General features: G+C 42.1%; 1 protein-coding gene across 5 annotated transcripts in view; it reads right to left on the reverse strand.

Moving 5' to 3' along the window:
• The window catches only part of DNAH6 (dynein axonemal heavy chain 6), a 220051-nt gene that overhangs the window by 64773 nt on the left and 136802 nt on the right, over window positions 1-18476 (reverse strand). For all 5 annotated transcript variants that reach the window (XM_082743451.1, XM_082743452.1, XM_082743450.1 and 2 more), the window contains 7 exons: window positions 17673-17876; window positions 16673-16798; window positions 14558-14722; window positions 12328-12395; window positions 9911-10091; window positions 5426-5605; window positions 3721-3954 (listed from right to left, as the gene is read on the reverse strand). In XM_082743451.1, coding sequence (XP_082599577.1) covers window positions 3721-3954; window positions 5426-5605; window positions 9911-10091; window positions 12328-12395; window positions 14558-14722; window positions 16673-16798; window positions 17673-17876 — 1158 coding nt within the window. The remainder of the gene's footprint in view (window positions 1-3720; window positions 3955-5425; window positions 5606-9910; window positions 10092-12327; window positions 12396-14557; window positions 14723-16672; window positions 16799-17672; window positions 17877-18476) is intronic.

Here is an 18476-nt window from a genome sequence, read left to right on the forward strand (position 1 = left end):
CTCTCGTATTAGGGATATTACTTTCTAATTGGTCGCCTCTGGTGGCTCCCTCCCTCTTTTGTTTATCTTCTGATATCAGTCCAAAGTTCCCACTCCACTTTACCTGCCCACGCGTCTTCTGCCCCTGTAGAGATCCAGACGTGTATAATTCTGATCTCAGGCTTGATTTCATGAGTGATCGAAGTTATTTGGTAGGTAATCAGCTCACTTTAGGGTACAGGTTGAAACGGCGCCTCCTCCTACTTCCTCGTCATCTTGTCTCCTTTTTGTGGACATGTTTTCATTTCTCTCTGATACACACCCAGGAGTTGAATTGCTGGGTGATACAGAAATTCTGTATTTTGCTTGAGGAGCTTCCAGACCATTTTCCAAAGTAGCTGCAGCATTGTTTGCTCTAGTCAGCAGTTTATGACAGGACTGATTTCTCCACATCCTCACCGACACTGGTTATTATCTTTTTGATTCTATCCATTCTAGTAGGGATGAATGCTATCTCCTTAAGGTTTTATTTGCATTTCCCTGATGAATAATGATGTTGAACATCTTTTCATGTGCTTATGTATATCTTCTTTGGAGAAATATTTATACAGGAGCTTTGTTTATTTTTAAATTGGGTCATTTGTCTTTTTAATGTGGAGTTATAAGGGTTCTTTATATATTCCTGATACAAATCCTTTCTCAGATATGATTTGCAAATATTTTCTCCCATTCTGTGCATTGTCTTTTCATTTTCTTAAGTTTTCTTTAAAACAAAAGCATGCTTATTTTTTATAAAGTCCAATTTATCTATTTTTTTCTTTTGTTGCTCATGCTTTTGGTATCATATCTAAGGATCCATCGTGAAACATGCAATCATGAACACTTCTTCCCATGTGCTCTAACAAGAGCTTTAGCTCTTATATTTAGGCTTTTGATACATTTTAAGTTATATATGGTGTGATATAAGGATCTAGTTTTACTGTTTTGCATTTGGCCCAGCTGGCCCCCACCATTTGTTAAAAAGACTACTGTTCCCAATGAATTGTTTTGGCAATCTTATAAAAAATTGGTTGACTATAGACACATGCTTTTATTTCTAGACTTTCATATTTGATTTCATTTATCCATTTGTCTTTGTGCTAGTATCATACGGTCTTGGTTATTGCTGCTTTGTAGTGAGTTTTGAGATCTGGATCCTTTGCTATTTCATATGAACTTTAAACTCTCTGATTTCTACAAAGAAGTCAGCTGGGATTCTGATGGGGATTTCACTGAGTCTGTAGACCACTTTGGGCAGTATTGCCATCCTAACAGTACTAAGCCTCTAATCCATGTTTGTGGGATTTTTTCCCCCACTTATTTAGGTCCTCAAATATCTTTCAACATGTTTTGTAGATTTCAGAGTATGAGTTTGAGCTGCTTTTGTTAAATTTCTTTCTATGTATTTCATTCTTTCTACTGCCATTGTAAATGGATTTTTTCTTAATTGTATTTTCATATTGTCCCTTGCAAGCATCTGTGAGAAATACAAATTAATTTTGTATAATGATCTTGTATACTGCAAACTTGCTGAACTCATTTACTAATTCTAATACTTCAATTATTTTTTAGTAGGTCATTAGTATTTTCTATACACAAAGTCTTCTCCTCTGCAAATAGAGATACTTCTTCCTGTCTCATCTGGATGTCTTTTATTTCATTTTCTTGCCTAATTGAGCTAGCAAGGATCTCCAGTGCAATGCTGAAAAGAAATGGTTAGAACAGACATGCTAGTCTTGTTTCTTATCCTACAGAGAATGCACCCAGGCTTTCACCACTAAGGATGTTATTACTGTGGATTTGTGTCCATGCCCTTTATCTAGGTGAGGGAGTTCTCTTCTATTTATAGTTTGTTGAGTGTCTTTATGATGAAAAGGTGTCGGGTTTTGTCAAATGTTTTTTCTGTGTCTACTACAATGATCATGCAGTTTGCTTTTCTATTCTGTTGATTCTGTTGCTATGTAGCATTAGGATAAAAATGGAAAATACCAGTATTAAGATATTAGTAACTAAATAAAGTAACTAGATAAAAGATACCTTCCAAACATATTTATTAAAAAATTAGCCAAGAATCATTCCAATTTCCTTGTGATAGAAGAAAAGAAGGTTTAATAAAAAATTTGAGAAGTATCTTAAGATTATTTCTGACTAAGTTTTTTGTTTGATGGCATTTAAAACATATTTTACATTTCTTTTCAAAATATGTGGCTCATGAGAAGTAGCAGGTAGTACTGGAACGCTCATGGGCTTTGGAAGCTCAGGCTTGAATCAGTTTCTGTCATGCGTTAGTTATCTGATTCTGGAAAGTTCTTTAACATCTTCAAGCATCTGCTTGAGAAAACTGTAAATAAGGCTGTTAACAGAATGCTGTGAGAAGGATGATAAAGCACTGGGAAGAGCCTGGCTGAGTGACCCACTAATAGCAACAGAGTGAAGTGGGTAGGAGGCAGGCTCTACAGACTGACTTGAGGGTTCCAGCACTGGCTCCAAACCCTATTAAGTATGTGAACACGAAAAGTTATTTAATCTCTGTGCCTAATTGTCTATCTGCAGGCTAGAGATAAAATTAGAAACTCACATAAGAAAAATATTGAGAGAGATAAATGAGCTGTTAAATTCTATTAAACACATAGCAAGGGGCACTTGGATGGCTCAGTGGGTTAAAACCTCATTCTTCTACTCAGGTTATTATCCCAGGGTCCTGGGATTGAGCCCCACATAGGGCTCTCTACTCAGTGGGGAGCCTGCTTCCTACTCTCTCTCTCTCTCTTTCTGCCTACTTGTGATCTGTCCATCAAATAGATAAATAAAAATTTAAAAAAAAATTAAAACACATAGCAAGCTCTTTGAAGTGTGAATTGTGATTATGAAGTTAAGATTGCTTTAAGCAAGGATTAATAGAATATGCACGTGTGCGAGATGGGTGGGGATTGGGAAGAAAGGATGTCTGGTGGAGAGGTCCTGTCTGGGCTTGTTCTGGGAACATAGGGCACTGAGAGTTAAATAAAAAAGGCATGAAGTCCAACCTCTCAGTGATATGCAGAGGCTCAAATAGTGGCGTCTGCAGAGACCGAAGACGGGGCTCAAGATGGGCATCTAGAGTGGGGCTAAGCTGGAACTGTAGGTAAGAGTTGGGGGGGGCTGTTGCTCACTTCTGTGGGCTACCCAATTTGTGGTGTGTGGGTGAGGTAGACTAGTTTAAGCGGCTGGGGCAAGTTCGACAAAAGGATGAACACAAAGAAGGAAACGGCAGGAGAGCTCATATTGCAGTATTCGTGAAGGCGGCAGTTTAGTCATATTAGTTCTTGTGCTTTATAATGAAAGATGTGTCCAGGCAAGAGGGAGTCATGATCTCCCAAACAGTATTGCCAAGTCTGTGAATTACAACACTGATTGAATTTTAACTCTTCATGTTTGTAAGATGGTCAACTTTTCAAAACATGCTCACATCTACTAGCCCATTGGTTACTTCCGACATCCCTTTTGTATAGATGAGGACAGTGCTGCCTAAAGAGGCTACATTTACTAACCTTGCCCAGCTACTGGAGATAGAGCTAAGTGACAGTCTGGCCCCTGGGCCCCAGAGCCTGCCCCGCTGGGCCACATGGCCAAACGTATCACCTTCAGCCACTGCAGACCACTGGTAGGTCCTTGTGGGCCCTATCTAGAATAACATTTACAATCCAAACATGAGATAGGTACCTTTTCTAATCCTGCAGAACCCCGGAGGAAGAAATTCCATTCAGCATCAGTTAAGTTTTCTTGCTGACGCATGATCTCAACACAGAGCATAAAGCTATAGATGAGCTTATGTTGTTCAAAAAGTCCTCTTGAAACATTGACATAAGCAGTTAGAAGAGTTTGTTCCAGCAGTATTTCCAAGCGCTGCTGCAGATCATCTGTCTTTAGAGAAGTTTCAATTGTTGTATTGAACAACTGTGGGAAAGAGAGCACTATCAATGTCTCTGACTTAATTCAATTTCTGTGGAGAAAAAAAAAAATCCCTGCTCCTCACTCCTTTGCTTCCGGGCCCTGTAGTCAGTGGGTAAATAGCACAGGAGAGGACTACTGTACTATGAAAATGTCTAGAATTCATCCCCAGATTGATAAGTGATATTTATTTTCTGCTTTCCCTTTCCTCTCCCCATTTTTCAGAAATGAACCACTGCTGAACTCTTGACAGTATTCAGAAAGTATCATCTTGATGTGAGGTGGAACGCAGGAAAATAGAGGGGAGCTGGCACCACCGGTTTTTTCATATCCTTAACTTGGATTTGATAATCATTTTGGGGTGAGAGACATAAGGGCAAGGTAAGGTCATATGCTTTTCTTTGCTCTCCCCCAAGATCATTGTTAGGTTGTGGGACCAATGTGTTAGAATTTTCTCCACAATTTAAGGGAAAGCTCTTGTTAATTCTCCCCAAAGTTGGGTTGACAAAGGGAAATGGAGGTGTTTTTTAACACACTTAGAAGAAAAGAGGATTGAGCTTTCTTTAACAACCTAACAAGAAGCAAAGAAGTTCAAAATCCCGTGAAGATGTGATGCTTAGTGCCAAAATAAAGCATGGCGAACCTTGACACCACTGGTAGCTGAGAGAAACCTTGTGGTGAATGGAGCGTGCTACTGGGGGTGCTCGGTAAGTTCTGCTGTATAAGGGGTGATGCAAACTCGCTGTCTCCCCTGGAAATCTTCAGGTAAATTGACACTGCTTGCTGAAGCTTTGTGACATTGCATTTGCTCTTGGGAGAGATGGGCTGCTGCCACAAAGGGGAGGTGAAAGTATCCTACTCACAAGAAATCTGATGAGATTCAACAGTGAATATGAGATGAAGAAGAGAGACTGTGCAAAATCAAGTCTCACTGTAATATGTGGGGAGTGGGAAGGAACCAAGGACAGGAGAGCAGGGCATGTACAATTTGTCTAAAAACAGTTGGGGAGGTGTGGTGAGGGGTTGGGATAGCCTATTGTATAGAAAGTTCTGGGGGATAAAAGATGCAGAAACCAATTTGCTTAAGGTCAATGCTGTCAGAGACTTGAGATACAGCACAGAAAAATCTAACAGTGGAAAGGAAGTTGGGGTATGGTAGAGATGGTATAAACAAACAGCATGGAACTGTGACTCTTAAAAGGAAAAAAGAAAGGCAGGCAAGAAGGAAAACCAACAAGCTAGGTAGCCAAGGAAGCCAAAAGAAAATCTTTCTTTTCTTCCTCTGTAGTTTTCTGTGCATACTGGACACCTGAGTGTTGAGAACACATGGAAGATGGAGGCGCTCTTGGACAGGTAATTCCGAACTCCTAGGGGGTCTTACTTGATAACTAGACTCACGAACTGTCTAAGGCAAAAGTAACTCAATGGGGTTTAAAGGGAAACCAAAGAAAGTTCACTGACAAAACAACACACTTACCTGTTTAAAGTATTTTAATGAATACTGGTACATAGGATCTATTTCTGAGAGGCTCGCAATAACAAAGTACATGACGGAGCCTTGAGTGGCAACTGGGCGGTACTTCTCACGAGCGACATTGATCATCATCTCAGTGGACTCGGCTTCCTTTAGTCTGACTTTAATGGCACCAGAAGTGATCTGAATAAAGATATGAAAACAAGTTCTTAAGGATCCCTTTAGAAAGAAGAAAAATTGTAGGAGTTTTGGAGTATATCCAATTAGGTCTAGGAAAGAAATCAGGATACAGTGAATTAGCGATTATCATAATGAGGAGGTCCCCAGATAGAACAACTGAATCTCAGGACTCCATGACCTTCTGTCTGAGTGACACCTCTTTCCTTCCAGAACGTGGAACAGGCAGATAGGAACAGGTGACACAAGAAGCCCTGACAAGCAGGAACAGCACTTCCCTGAGACTTGACTCTGAGTGACTTCTGGAAGGGAAGCACTAACACAGCACTCCCAGTTGCTCCCTGATGTCCCCGTGAGCAGTGCTCACATGATATAGGGTTCGCATAATGGAAGAAGGTATGAAGCAAGAAGGGGCATCCACAAAACCGCCCCAAAGAGGAGAGTGGAGAGAGGGTGCAGGAAGTGGTATCACATTCTACTCTGGAGTAACAAGGAAGACTAAGATGCTCTTTCTTTCCCTAGTGTTCCCAGGTGTAGACAAAGGGCAACCTGGGGATAGGGTTTGTTTGTGAAGGGTTGTGGTTGTTGTTGGAGATAGTTGCAAGGTCTTTGGTGTTCTTTTGGTTTTCTGTTTTCGGTTAGTGGTTCTGGGGAGCCTTTTGGCCAATGGGCTTTCTAAGGTTCCCTTCTCTGGCTCCCTTGTCTCTCTATATTGCTGCCTGTCTGTCCTCTTCTCCGAAACCCCCATTTCTTTCAGCTAGATATTCCTGGGTTGGGAGTTTGTTTCTAGAAAGTCAAAGGGTCTAGGGCAGGGGCCATGAAAAATCACTGTGGGCAGTGCTGTTCGGTATTGGCTCTATTGAAAGGAGAGCTCAAAGGGGGTCTGAACAAGCTTTCTGTCTAGACCCCACTGCCCAATAGAAACACAATGTGAGCCACATATATAATTCTATCTTTTCTCAGTTTATTGAAAGTAAACAAGTGAAATTAATTTCAATAATAATTTTATTCAGCCCAATAGAATCCAATATATGTTTTTTATATTAGCATATAATCCATTTAAAAATTACTGAGATTTTTAACTTTTTTTTTTGGATTGAATCTTTGAAATCTGGTGTGCATTTTACACTAACAACACATCTTAATTCAGGCTTGTGGCTAAGTTGTGGCTAGGGGCTAAGTTCTAGACTGTCAACCCCTGTCCTCCAAGAGAGGGAAGGGGGGGACTCAGAGATCTTTTCCAGGAAATCAAAGGCTCAAACTCTCTATATTGACCACATAGGAGCCTAAGGGGACAAAAGAGGGTAGAGTTGAGTGGAAGACCTCAGTCTCAATACTGGACTCAACTAAAGCATTTACATATGAGTAGGAAAAAGGAAGTTGATATGGGAGTAGTTGGACCAACGAGACCCACCTGCAAACAATTCTTTATTCTTTGGAGGACCCCAAGTCCCTGATAATGAAGAATCCAGGGCTAAAGAGAAAACAAAGTGGACTACTTTCTTCTTTTTGCCAGAGAACACTATACTATATATCTCAGTTGAGCTTAGTGACTACTTACAGATATTATGCCCAAGAGACTTGAGACCTCAGCAATGATTAGGGAATATGACATATATTTTAAAATGAGGGCACCTGTCAGGCTTAGTCAGGGGAGCATGTGGCTCTTGATTTTAGGATTGTGGGTTCAAGCCCCATGTTAGGGGTAGAGATAATTAAAAAAATAAAATGAGGGTTCTGGGAGTTTAAGGGAGTACAAAGTATAGGCAGGAAGTGGCAGGAAATACAGGCCAGGAATAATCAGTCCTATTACCACCGGATAGAAAGGATATCTTTTTTTTTTTTTTAAAAAGATTTTATTTATTTGTCAGAGAGAGAGAGGGAGGGAGCCCAATGTGGGACTCAATCCCAGGACGCTGGGATCATGACCTAAGCCAAAGGCAGCTGCTTAACCAACTGAGCCACCCAGGCGTCCCAGAAAGAATATCTTTAAGGCAACTACCTGCAGACACCGAAACCCGCTTACAGAGAAAGAAGGCAGTCAGAACACATGTATCTATCTTATGCCCTGCTGACATCATGATACAATTATAGTAAAGGGATTTTAAAAACAGTGCAAACCCACAAAGATAGGAAAAGTGGAAGAGGAAATATCAATAAAATTTTGAGAACTGGAAAGCAGAGAGTAGAGTGGTAATGACTTAGCAGATCCAGGAAAATAGATTCCAAAGCTGGCAAAGGAGAAAGCCAAAAGTGACCCAATGTGTAAAGTAGAATCCTCTTCAAAGGCTTAAGAATTAGTGGCATCCCACTGGAAGTGGGAAGGGCCTAAAATAATAATTGGTTTATAGACTCCCAAGTCATCTCCCCACCAGTCAGGGGATGTCCTTTTCCCACCCTGACTGAAAACTTGTTTCATCCCTGGGGGAATTAAAAGAGAGGATTCATTTGATGGAAGGAAGACAGGGACAGTTGAGGAACGGGTACCATAATCAAAACAAAGAGATTAGGTAAATGTATGCACAATGGATGCTGACACCCTAGCTCTTCTCCTGTCCTCAGTCCCCTAAAATACTTGCACCCAGATCTTCATACTTCCAGGCAATTTAAATACTGGATGTTTAACTGTATTCGGGATATGAGTACAGTGGCAGGCTAGGGGATGGAAAGAGGGTGTGTGTGTTTGTGTGTATGTATGTATGTGAGTGATAAAAGTATAGACAACAGTGAATGTATAAAAGAAAAACTCAGAAAGTAGCAATATGAGTCTCTGATTTAGAGAAAAGATGTCAAATCCCAAATAATCAAAACAAAAAAGATGAACATAGTTGTTTTTATGGAGGAAGTCATTAGTGGTAGTGGTGGTGGTGGTGGGCAGAGAGAAGGCAGGGAATGCTATAGCAAACCTTGTACAAATATTTCATTCCTTAAGTGATTTGCATGTAAAGCTTTGTTTGTTTGTTTAGAGAGCATGAGCAAGAGAAGCAGAGGGAGAGAGGGAGAGAGAGAGAGAATCTGAAGCAGACTCTGTGCTAAGTGTGGAGCCCAGAGTGGGGCTCCCACGACCCTGAGATCATGACTTCAGATGAAACCAAGAGTCAGACGCTTAACCAACTGTGCCACCCAGGTGGCCCATATGTAAGGTTTTGATAAAATATAATAATAATAGATGAGTTAACCATCAACTTCCAGAAGCTAAAAACCAAGGAAGAATGAATGGAAAGAGGATAAAGAGACTGACAAACAAGTGGAGAGAGAAAAGAAATGGGAGACCCAGAATTATTGTTTAAATGCTGAGATCTCAAGAACTGTAGGCTATAAAGAAGTATCATTTTTGATGTCAATGAAAGGTAAAGAATATAACCTTCTATACTCCATATCAAAGAGGTGTTTTTTTGTTGTTGTTTTTTTTAGTAAATTACTTTCTGTTTCTCATGAATGGATGAAAATCATTTTCTAGGCTGTATTCCCAGTATACTTTTAAAATTGTTTGAATGAGAAACAATTTAGTACAAGATTATGTGTTTAACTTTATTGTACTATCGTTGACATTTTTACTGAGCACTAGTTATGTACAGGGCACCATGGTTAGCCCTTGGTGGAGGTATCTCAAGCGGAGCTAGTCACAGACTCAACACCGAATTGAACTAACACGAGGCTAACATGAGATTTAAGACATGGGATTGGATAATGGTGACATAAGGTAAACAATGTCAAGGGTTGTAAGAGGGTCAGGTAAGTTGCTACAGGTGTTCCAAGGAGGAGATTAATTCCAGCTGGGCATACCAAGGAGGCTTCCTGAAGGAGGTGATATTAGTATGACTATAACTGCTTTTCCTTTCAACTTGTATCCTGTCCCAGTTCTTTACATTACATGCTTGATTTAAAAAATGCAGTCAATGAGGCGCCTGGGTGAATCGGTGGGTTAAAACCTCTGTCTTCGGCTCAGGTCATGATCCCAGAGTCCTGGGATCGAGCCCTGCATCGGGCTCTCTGCTCCACGCGGATCCTGCTTCCTCCCGTCTCTCTCTGCCTGCCTCTCTGCCTACCTGTGATCTCTGTCTGTTGAATAAATAAATAAAATCTTTAAAAAAATGCAGACAAGACAAGAGGAGCAATTGTCTACAATTTACCTCCTCTTCCACTGTGGTGTGAAAGGTCCTGCCAGCTGGGCTCACTCTTGAGCTACCCAGGCAGCCCAGGTGTGGCCGCCATTCTTGCTGTAAAAGACTTTGTAAGGACCCTCAAAAGAGACATTTGTAACTTCTGAAGCAACACACTTTCTATAAATACAAAAAATATTTTACTTGCCTTCGAATCCTGGAGTGTGTCAATAAGTTCTTCATTGTCCAGAATATTTCCTTCAGATGTAAAGAGCATTCTCAGGATTTTCTCCTCAATAGTTTTCAGTTGGTTTTTGTCAGCATTGATCCTCACAATGAGCTTGATTCTTTGTTCTTCCAACTCGGGTTTTTCGAGTCGTACCACATCACTGGAACCAAAGTTTGAATACTTAAAATTATGGCTTTATCAGTGCCCTGAAGTTGCTTCTATTTTTCTTTGCTGCTCAGCTGAGTACTAATGCCACTAGCCAAGACCTAGTGTATAAGGCCCCTCTTCTGCTGGGTTTGCATGGTGGCTATTCACTGAATGACATGTTAGTTGTGATTCTTTACCTTGTATTTAAAAACTGACACCCAACCACAGTCCCCATGGCTTCTGCTCATCTTCTCTTCAGAAAGCCTGCTCAGTGCTTGATCTTCTGAATCACTCAATTTCTGTTTCTAATGCTTGCTTGTGCCAGGCTGAAAATGGTGCCTGGCACTTTTTATGGGAGATCCATGAAGCGAGTCTTGCCTGGGTCTAATAAAGGGCCCTTACCAGCTCCACCCCTGTCTAAACATGTGAACTTAGATCTCCCTTCACTTGTGCTTTCCCAATTTGCTCCCAGCCCTATGTTTGTAGGAACTAATCTTTATTAAGCATCACTCTGTGCCAGGCACCCCTCTCAGAGTTTTATGTAGATTTTCTTGGAATTCTCTGAATGCTCCTGTGAGGTGGGCACAGAAGCTGAGGGAACAGACCCTAGTGGGTCACCTCCTGAGCTCACGTGGCTCTGAGAGGCAGAGCTGGGCTGGCACCTGGCTTCGCTGACTCCAGAGCACGTGCTTTACCCACTAGGAAGAATGGCCTCGTCGTTCATTTGTTATGTACAAACCGAGTTCAGAAACTTTAAAAGTTATTATATGAACACCATTTACATCTCAAGTCCCTTTGTTTAAATAATTTTTCCAGAAGAGAGGAGTATAAACTAGAACCCAGAGATTCTGTACTCTACACCGGAGGCTCAACATTCTCACTTCCCGGGCACTTGTCCGTGTCCACACAGTCTAACATGCTCACATGTGATGCAACTAAGCGGAACTCTTCATGGGAGCACACTGGTATGAAACGGTTCAGCCATGTCCTTAGAACATGTCTGTAAAATGTGCTGAAATACCTTTTGTCTGGAAAGAAGTTAGCTTAGCAAAAGTTAAGCAAGTTAGCAGCTGCAAGAATAAACTCCTAAAATAAACAAGGAAAACCAGACTTAAACTCAGTGATAATAGGAATAAATCAGGATGATCTTGACCCAATTTTGACTTGACTCAATGAACCTGACAACTTATTTTGAACATGGGTCTAAATAATCTTCTCCTTCAGCATTAATGTATTTACACACACACACACACACACACACACACACACTCATACACATATCTACTCACACATATAATGAGTTTTTAACCGTGTAATTGTTATTACTTCAATAAATCCTTAAAATTTATTTTATCTCATAGCCTCTTGGCTAATTCTGATAATTACCATCGACAATTCATAATCTCATTTTTGGGAAGTAGAGATTTAATCACAGAGTGTGCTGAAGGAGAGTATTTAATTTTTTGAGGTGGACAAATGTAGGTCAATTAAGTACACCAAGAAAACATCTGGAGACAAGTAAAACAGGAAAGCTATATTTGGGAGCTTTTCTCACATCTCAAGGAACCACAGGATGACAGACTTCATTCACTTGCCCAAGATTGGAAACCCCAGTGAAGGGGAAGAGGCCTGGCCCAAATCATGGTTGAGAATTAAGGGTATATCCTGGATGTCCTTGAGAAGACTGTGAGCAAGTCTGGCAGCTAGAGAAGTGAGAAGAGATGAAGAACCTGGTCATTTACTTACTATCACCTTTATGACTGAGGACTCATGAGTGGTGCTTTCACACATTAAAATATTTTCTTTGTGCAACGACGTGGTTGGAACTAGAGGGCATTATGCTGAGCGAAATAAGTCCATTAGAGAAAGACAATTATCATATGATCTTTCTGATATGAGGAATTTGAGAGGTTGGTGGGGGTTGTGGGGGGTAGGGAAGGAAAAAATGAAACAAGATGGGATTAGGAGGGTGACAAATTATAACAGACTCTTAATCTCACAAAATAAACTGAGGGTTGCTGGGGGGTGGGGGGATAGGGTGAGGGTGGTTGGGTTATGGATATTGGGGAGGGTATGTGCCATGGTGAGTGCTGTGAAATGTGTAAGCCTGATGATTCACAGACCTATACCCCTGGGGCAAATAATATATTATATGTTAATAAAAATAATTTTAAAAATGCTTTCATTGTCACAATTGCTAAACAAAATATTAGGAAACTTTGCTTGCTCCTCCTTTCCCCCTTTTTTACCTTAACAGTTGATCCTCTAGACCTGATTTGGTTACGGTGAAATTGATAATGGTAACTTTAATGCACACCTGAAAGAAAACCATAGAGTTACATGCTTAAGTTCAGATGGGTAAAATAAGAAGTGCTTTCTTTAGTAGAACAGGGCCCATTTTTATGCAGCTGGATGTCCCTCAGGTCTAGTTGTGAACAAACCCATACCCCCACCACCCACACTGTGTCTTATGGTATCCTAATGTGATTTTCCCTGCTGTACAAGTGACACCCCTGTCCCTCACAGGCCATAGTTATAGATCCTACATGATGCTTTAAGGAAAGGTGAGCCAGCAGAGGGTTAGAAAGATTGGGTTCTGATTCCAGGTACACCCTTTAGTGCATGTTGGACAAGACACTCATTCCTGGGGCGCCTAGGTGGCTCAGTGGGTTAAACTGCTGCCTTCAGCTCAGGTCATGATCTCAGGGTCCTGGGATCGAGTCCCGCATCGGGCTCTCTGCTCGGCAGGGAGCCTGCTTCCCTCTCTCTCTCTCTCTCTGCCTGCCTCTCCATCTACTTGTGATTTCTCTCTGTCAAATAAATAAATAAAATTAAAAAAAAAAAAAGACACTCATTCCTGCTGTACTTCAGTTCCTGAGATTTAAAAATTGGGATGGTAATGATTATAACCACAGGGTATTTGTGAAGACCAAATGAGGTACCAATATCACTCAGTTAGAGTGACATGTACATAGTTTGTCCTAGTTGAAAAGAAGTGATAACTGATAATAAATAGGGCTTTATATATAGTGTCAATGTAATATTTTTATGAAAAAAGGTTGCTATAGTATTCTGACATTACTTGAATAAGTTAACAGCAAAAAAAAAAAATGTTTGAACATCCCATATTTTACACGTTATTCTTATTTAATCTTCACAGCAAATCCCTGTAGTCGGCTTTATCTCCACTTTTTGGTTAATTGACTTGAGGATCCAGGACAAGGAATAAGTAAGCTGCAGTCACAGAGCTGGTGCTGGGTAAGGTGTACGATGCTCCCTCCCGAAATATGCATAAGTGAGAGGGTTGTAAGTCGTCGGTGCATTGGTCACTTTTCTAAACTTCACCATGGATCTTGGGATGTGAGCTCTGCCAGTGGCTGTGAAAATTATACCCCTCAAGGCTGACCTGGGCTTTAGCGGCATTTTTCTCCTCTTATTCCAGAAGCGTGCCCGCTTCATCTAACTTGAGCACAGTTAGTGAAGACAGGCAGCTTTCAGAAAATCAGCAACTCAACGGAAAATGACACCATTTGGAATGGTATATGCAAGGATTTTATTTTGGGGGGGATGGGAGGAGAGGTGATGGAGTAAGTTCCGATTTGTGAAGTTCCTTCCCTTGGTGCATGGGCCTTGTTGGAGAAGGGGGCACCCGCCATGCTGGGAAGACCTGTGGAGCGTGCAGCTGGGCCTAGAGCTGTGGCAGCACCAAGGGACTGGGGGGGGATGAGCGACCTCCTGGGACCCCGAGCAGGAAGGGAGAAAGGAGACCCAGCGGCCTTCATTTCCATTGCAACTGCCTTGGGCTCTGCAGCACAAGAGTAGTTCTTCCGATCCAGCTCAGGGTCAGTGCAGAAGTAAGGTTCACAGAGATCCCCTCAAGGTCTAAGGGCATGCGGGAGGACAAGATGCCCCCTCCTCCAGAACGCTTAGTACAGGCACACTGAATGTGTGAGTCATGATTCTCCAATGGTGCCAGTCACCAGAGTTTTCGAGCCAGCAACTTCTTTATTTGGGGCAGGCCACGGGCATTTGCAAATGTTAATACTGGCATGTCTGCCTCTCCCCTACAGACTTTCCGTGAAGCCCTGTTTCATTTATGGGCCACAGCAAGAGGGGCATAAATGGCCTTGAGCTGCAGGAGGGAGAAGAATGAGAAGGGAGAGCTGCTCTGGGTCATGCAAACAGCTGGGGGCTGGGAGGGAGATGGAGAGAGCCCTGAGGAGGTGCTAAGGGTAGAGGATAAGGCAGCGCCTACGGACTGGGTTGGGAGGGACTCAAGTCCGACTGAATGGCAAGCACAAGGGCAACTGCGATCGATATCAGGATGCAGCAGAGAAGCAAGAGTGGAGGACAGTGGAAGGAACGGGGGTGGCAGAGCAGAGGGGCAAGAGGGATGGGGGAGAGCGCCCACCAAACGTCAGAGACCCACACACGTTAATAGTCCACTTGGGCTGGGAAGTCCAGACCAGGAGCTCATACCTCGGGCAGGTAGTGTGGGTTTGGCAATTTGGTTGTCATATAGAACCTGAAGTTTTTGTCATAGTCAATGTCTGAGTCTCCAAGGTGAATGAGCAGCCGTCCACCACTTACGAACGTCTGCTTCAGGAGAATGGGCTCTAGAGCTGGATCCAAGGTTTCTTTAAGCTTGAAAGTTAAAATAGAATTAAAAAAAAAAAAAAGCCATTAAAATTGATGGCATCAATTTCTCTAGATTTCTTAGGTCTCCAAATTTACTTTGAATGAACAGTTTTCCGGGGATCTCATAGGTATTTCTCTCCCTGTGCACTTACTTCCTCTCACGGTGTATATTTTCCAATGGTTATCTTATCGGTTGTCTAAGAAAATAAGATCACATGAAGGCCATACAGATGTTTAGACGAATTGTACATATCATTCATGCGCATGAGAAAGAATCTGAGAAAGGAGGGTCTCCGCAGGTGGCCCTTCAACAGGACCCAGACAATCTGTTTACTCTCCTGGCTGTTCTAAGACAAAGGATGACAGTCTGCAGGCCAAATCCTGCCCTCCCTGGGCCTGTGTTTGTATGGCTCTTAAGCTGAAAACTATTTTTCACCCTGTTAAAGGGTTGTAAAAACGGAACCTTAATTCCAAACCAAAACAAAGAAGAATACTTGCTTGACTAATACTTGTACAGGGACTGTATGTGACCTAAAAAAAACTAAAGTATCTGTCTCTTTACAGAAAGTTTGTGGAAATTGGAAGGGGAGGTGAATCATGAGAGACTATGGACTCTAAAAAACAATCTGAGGGGTTTGAAGTGGCGGGGGTGTGGGAGGTTGGGGTACCAGGTGGTGGGTATATAGAGGGCACCGATTGCATGGAGCACTGGGTGTGGTGAAAAATAATGAATACTGTTTTTCTGAAAATAAATATATTAATTTATTAAAAAAAAAAAAGAAAGTTTGTGGAAATAACGATAGTTATTTTCTTTCCCTCAAAGCGAATTTGATCGTTGGCAAGAACTTGGGTATGTAGACACTGCTGCTGGACCTCATGAAAAAAAATCCTTATGTCAGCACGGGTGTGATGGGGGATGGCTCAGGATCTGTCAAAATTTTATTGTAATCCATAGTTAACAAACCTATTTCATACCGTGACATGATACTGAAGAATATAAGTTGTTCTCTTAAAAGTTCATGAGATAAAATTTCCATTCCCACCTATGATACCATTTTTGTGCTCTTAAAAATCTATTCTATTTTGTTAAAAAATGCTGGTTGAGATGGACTAACTCCATTACACACCCATGAATGGGTGGAGACAAAGTTGGAAAAATACCACTTTACAAATGTAAAAAGCAGCTAGGTGCATGTTAATGATTGACTCCAAGTCACAGAAAGCAGGACAGGCCTGGTCAGAGAATATCCTTCTCTGGCTGGCCTGCTGACCAGGGCCCATCTCCGGCTCCCACAGGCACTCAGCTACAGTTACAAGGCCTACCGACCAGGGGCAGAACGTCATAGAAAGTCGCTTGTGCCGTGCAGTGAGAGAAGAAATTCCCCTAGGGCCTCCTTTGTTACAACACAAGCCAGGGTTTAAGAATCCAGTTTGGGGCTAGCATAACTGCAGCAAAGGTCTGGAGAGACTTTACCCTCCCCTGTAACTCCAGGGTTTGAGCGAGGGCCTGGGACCCAGTACAGAACCTTGCCTGTATTGGTCAAGGCTAGAAGGTACAGAGTAATATTATTTATGCCTTCTGGAACGTTTGCCGATTTCCCATCATCAGCGTTTGTAGACAGGCCCCATTGTAGACAGCGGAGCCCTTTGGCACTGCCACTCTGCATTTCCATGGCAGCTCACCATCAAGAGCCACCACGGGAACCAAGAATCAGCAGTGTCAGGGAACAGCCCATCCCATCAACACCAAAACCATGTCTGGAATCAGAAAAATCACTCAGTCATCGGATGCTCCCCACATGACAGTACACTGTTTAAGGAGCAAAGCAATCCGTTTGAGCAATTCGCCAATGGAGCTGACTGGTGTTTCCAGCACGATGCAGGCGTGACCCATAGAAGATTCCAGATATGGTCTGAAATCGAACTGGAGAAAAGAAAAGTGAAAAGCAAGTACACCTCTTCCAGTAAGACCGGCAAACCAAGTCGGATTGAATTTTCAAGTGTACGTAGGAAATTACTATCCGTAAGCTTAATGATCTTTATACCACTTTTCATTTCCTTGTTCCTTATCCAACGGTTTGCCTGTTTGAGAAAGCACAGAGCAGGACATGGGACTTAGAGTTTTACAAATGACTAGAAAGTGAAAGTTTTTAAGAGTAAAGTTTAGAAATTTTGTTCAATTTAGAAACAATTTTGAAAGATGAAAAAAATAAAATAAAATACCCCTCTGCAAATAAAAACATCTTTTAAACCCTAGTGTTTGGGATTCTTCCATTTTATTCAAATTTGGAGCAAATAAAGAGGAGACACGTATAGGGAAAAAGCCCATCCTTAATGTATCCAAGCTTGTCTTTCTTGCTCTGACAATAGCTCCCTTTTCTAAACCCTCTCAGAACAGTATAATCCATGGATTTAGGAGTCAGATAATAGGATTCTGTAAATTCCAGGCAGGCTTGCCCTAAAAACCCAACCTATTATGACTTCATTCTGACTCTTCAGACCTTTTTGGAACACTAGATGGGAATGAATTTCTGTTCCCACAGAAAACAGAAAACCAATCAAAATCAAGTATGCAGAGCAGGCGCACTCTTCCCTTTCACCTTCTGCCTCCACAAAGTTAGGAACTTGGGCTAGAATTCTTTTTTTAAAAAGCTTTATTCATTTGAGAGAGAGAGTGGGAGTGAGCTAGGGAGGGGCAACGGGAAGGAGGGAATCTCAAGCAGAGCCCAACTCAGGGCTTGAGATCATGACCTGAGCCGAAACCAAGAGTCAGATGACTTAACTGACTGAGCCACCCAGGCGCCTTGTGGTCTAGAAGACTTCTAAACTCCCTGCTAGGTCTAAATCCCCAGCATCTTACAAGTGTGTTCAAGTCCACTTTTGCAATTTGGAACACACAGCTGAACAGGAAGCAGAGCTAGGAGGCTGCTCAGCATCTGAAGCACGTGTCACGCACCTGATCCTGGGGATCAATCATCAGAGGCCACCGTCTCCCTTGAGTAACCAAAATACCATTTTCTGTTGATATTGTGTCACGGGGCAGCCCATCCGTGTTCCACTGCCGTATTTCATAGGGATCTCCAAGGATGTTAATGAGACTGAAGGAAGGATTGATTGGAATCTCCAGAGATAGACAATCCTGGATCCAATACTCTATAAGCTGTGGGAGGAGGAAAGCTTTTTTGTATAGTCAGGAACACTCAGCAAAATGGAGATACACACAAAATGTCATGGTTACAAGTTCTGCTGGTCTCCACTGCATCCTGGCATCAAAGCATAGGACACAAGAAGTTGTCTGATGGAGATCTGGCGCCTTGAACCATACCATAAACCAGCTGTGGCTTTGGGCATGTCACCCCTCATCTGAACCTCAGTTTTCTCACATATAAACAACAAATGCTGTCACAGTAGCCTTCAACCAGGGGTGTACTGTCCCTGCTGGGAGAGCCTGGAAGCATGTGGAGAATTGGGGGTCATCACAATGACTGTGGGTGCTACTAGCAACTATTAGATGGGGCAGAGGATGTTGGTATGTTCCCTCCTTCAGTGAACGGGACGGTCCAAAAGCACCACTGGCTCTGCTCACATGGCACCAGATGACCCTTCTGCTAAGTCTATGAGTCCTCTACTAACTAGGTTTTATAACTCAAGGGCAAGGATGAAACCTTATTTTTTTTTAAGAATATATTTATTTATTTGACAAAGAGAGAGAGATACAGTGAGAGAGAGAGCACAAGCAGGGGGAGAGGGAGAGGGAGAG

This window comes from Mustela nivalis (genome assembly GCF_964662115.1).
Source record: "Mustela nivalis genome assembly, chromosome: 8".
NCBI classification, from domain to species: domain Eukaryota; kingdom Metazoa; phylum Chordata; class Mammalia; order Carnivora; family Mustelidae; genus Mustela; species Mustela nivalis.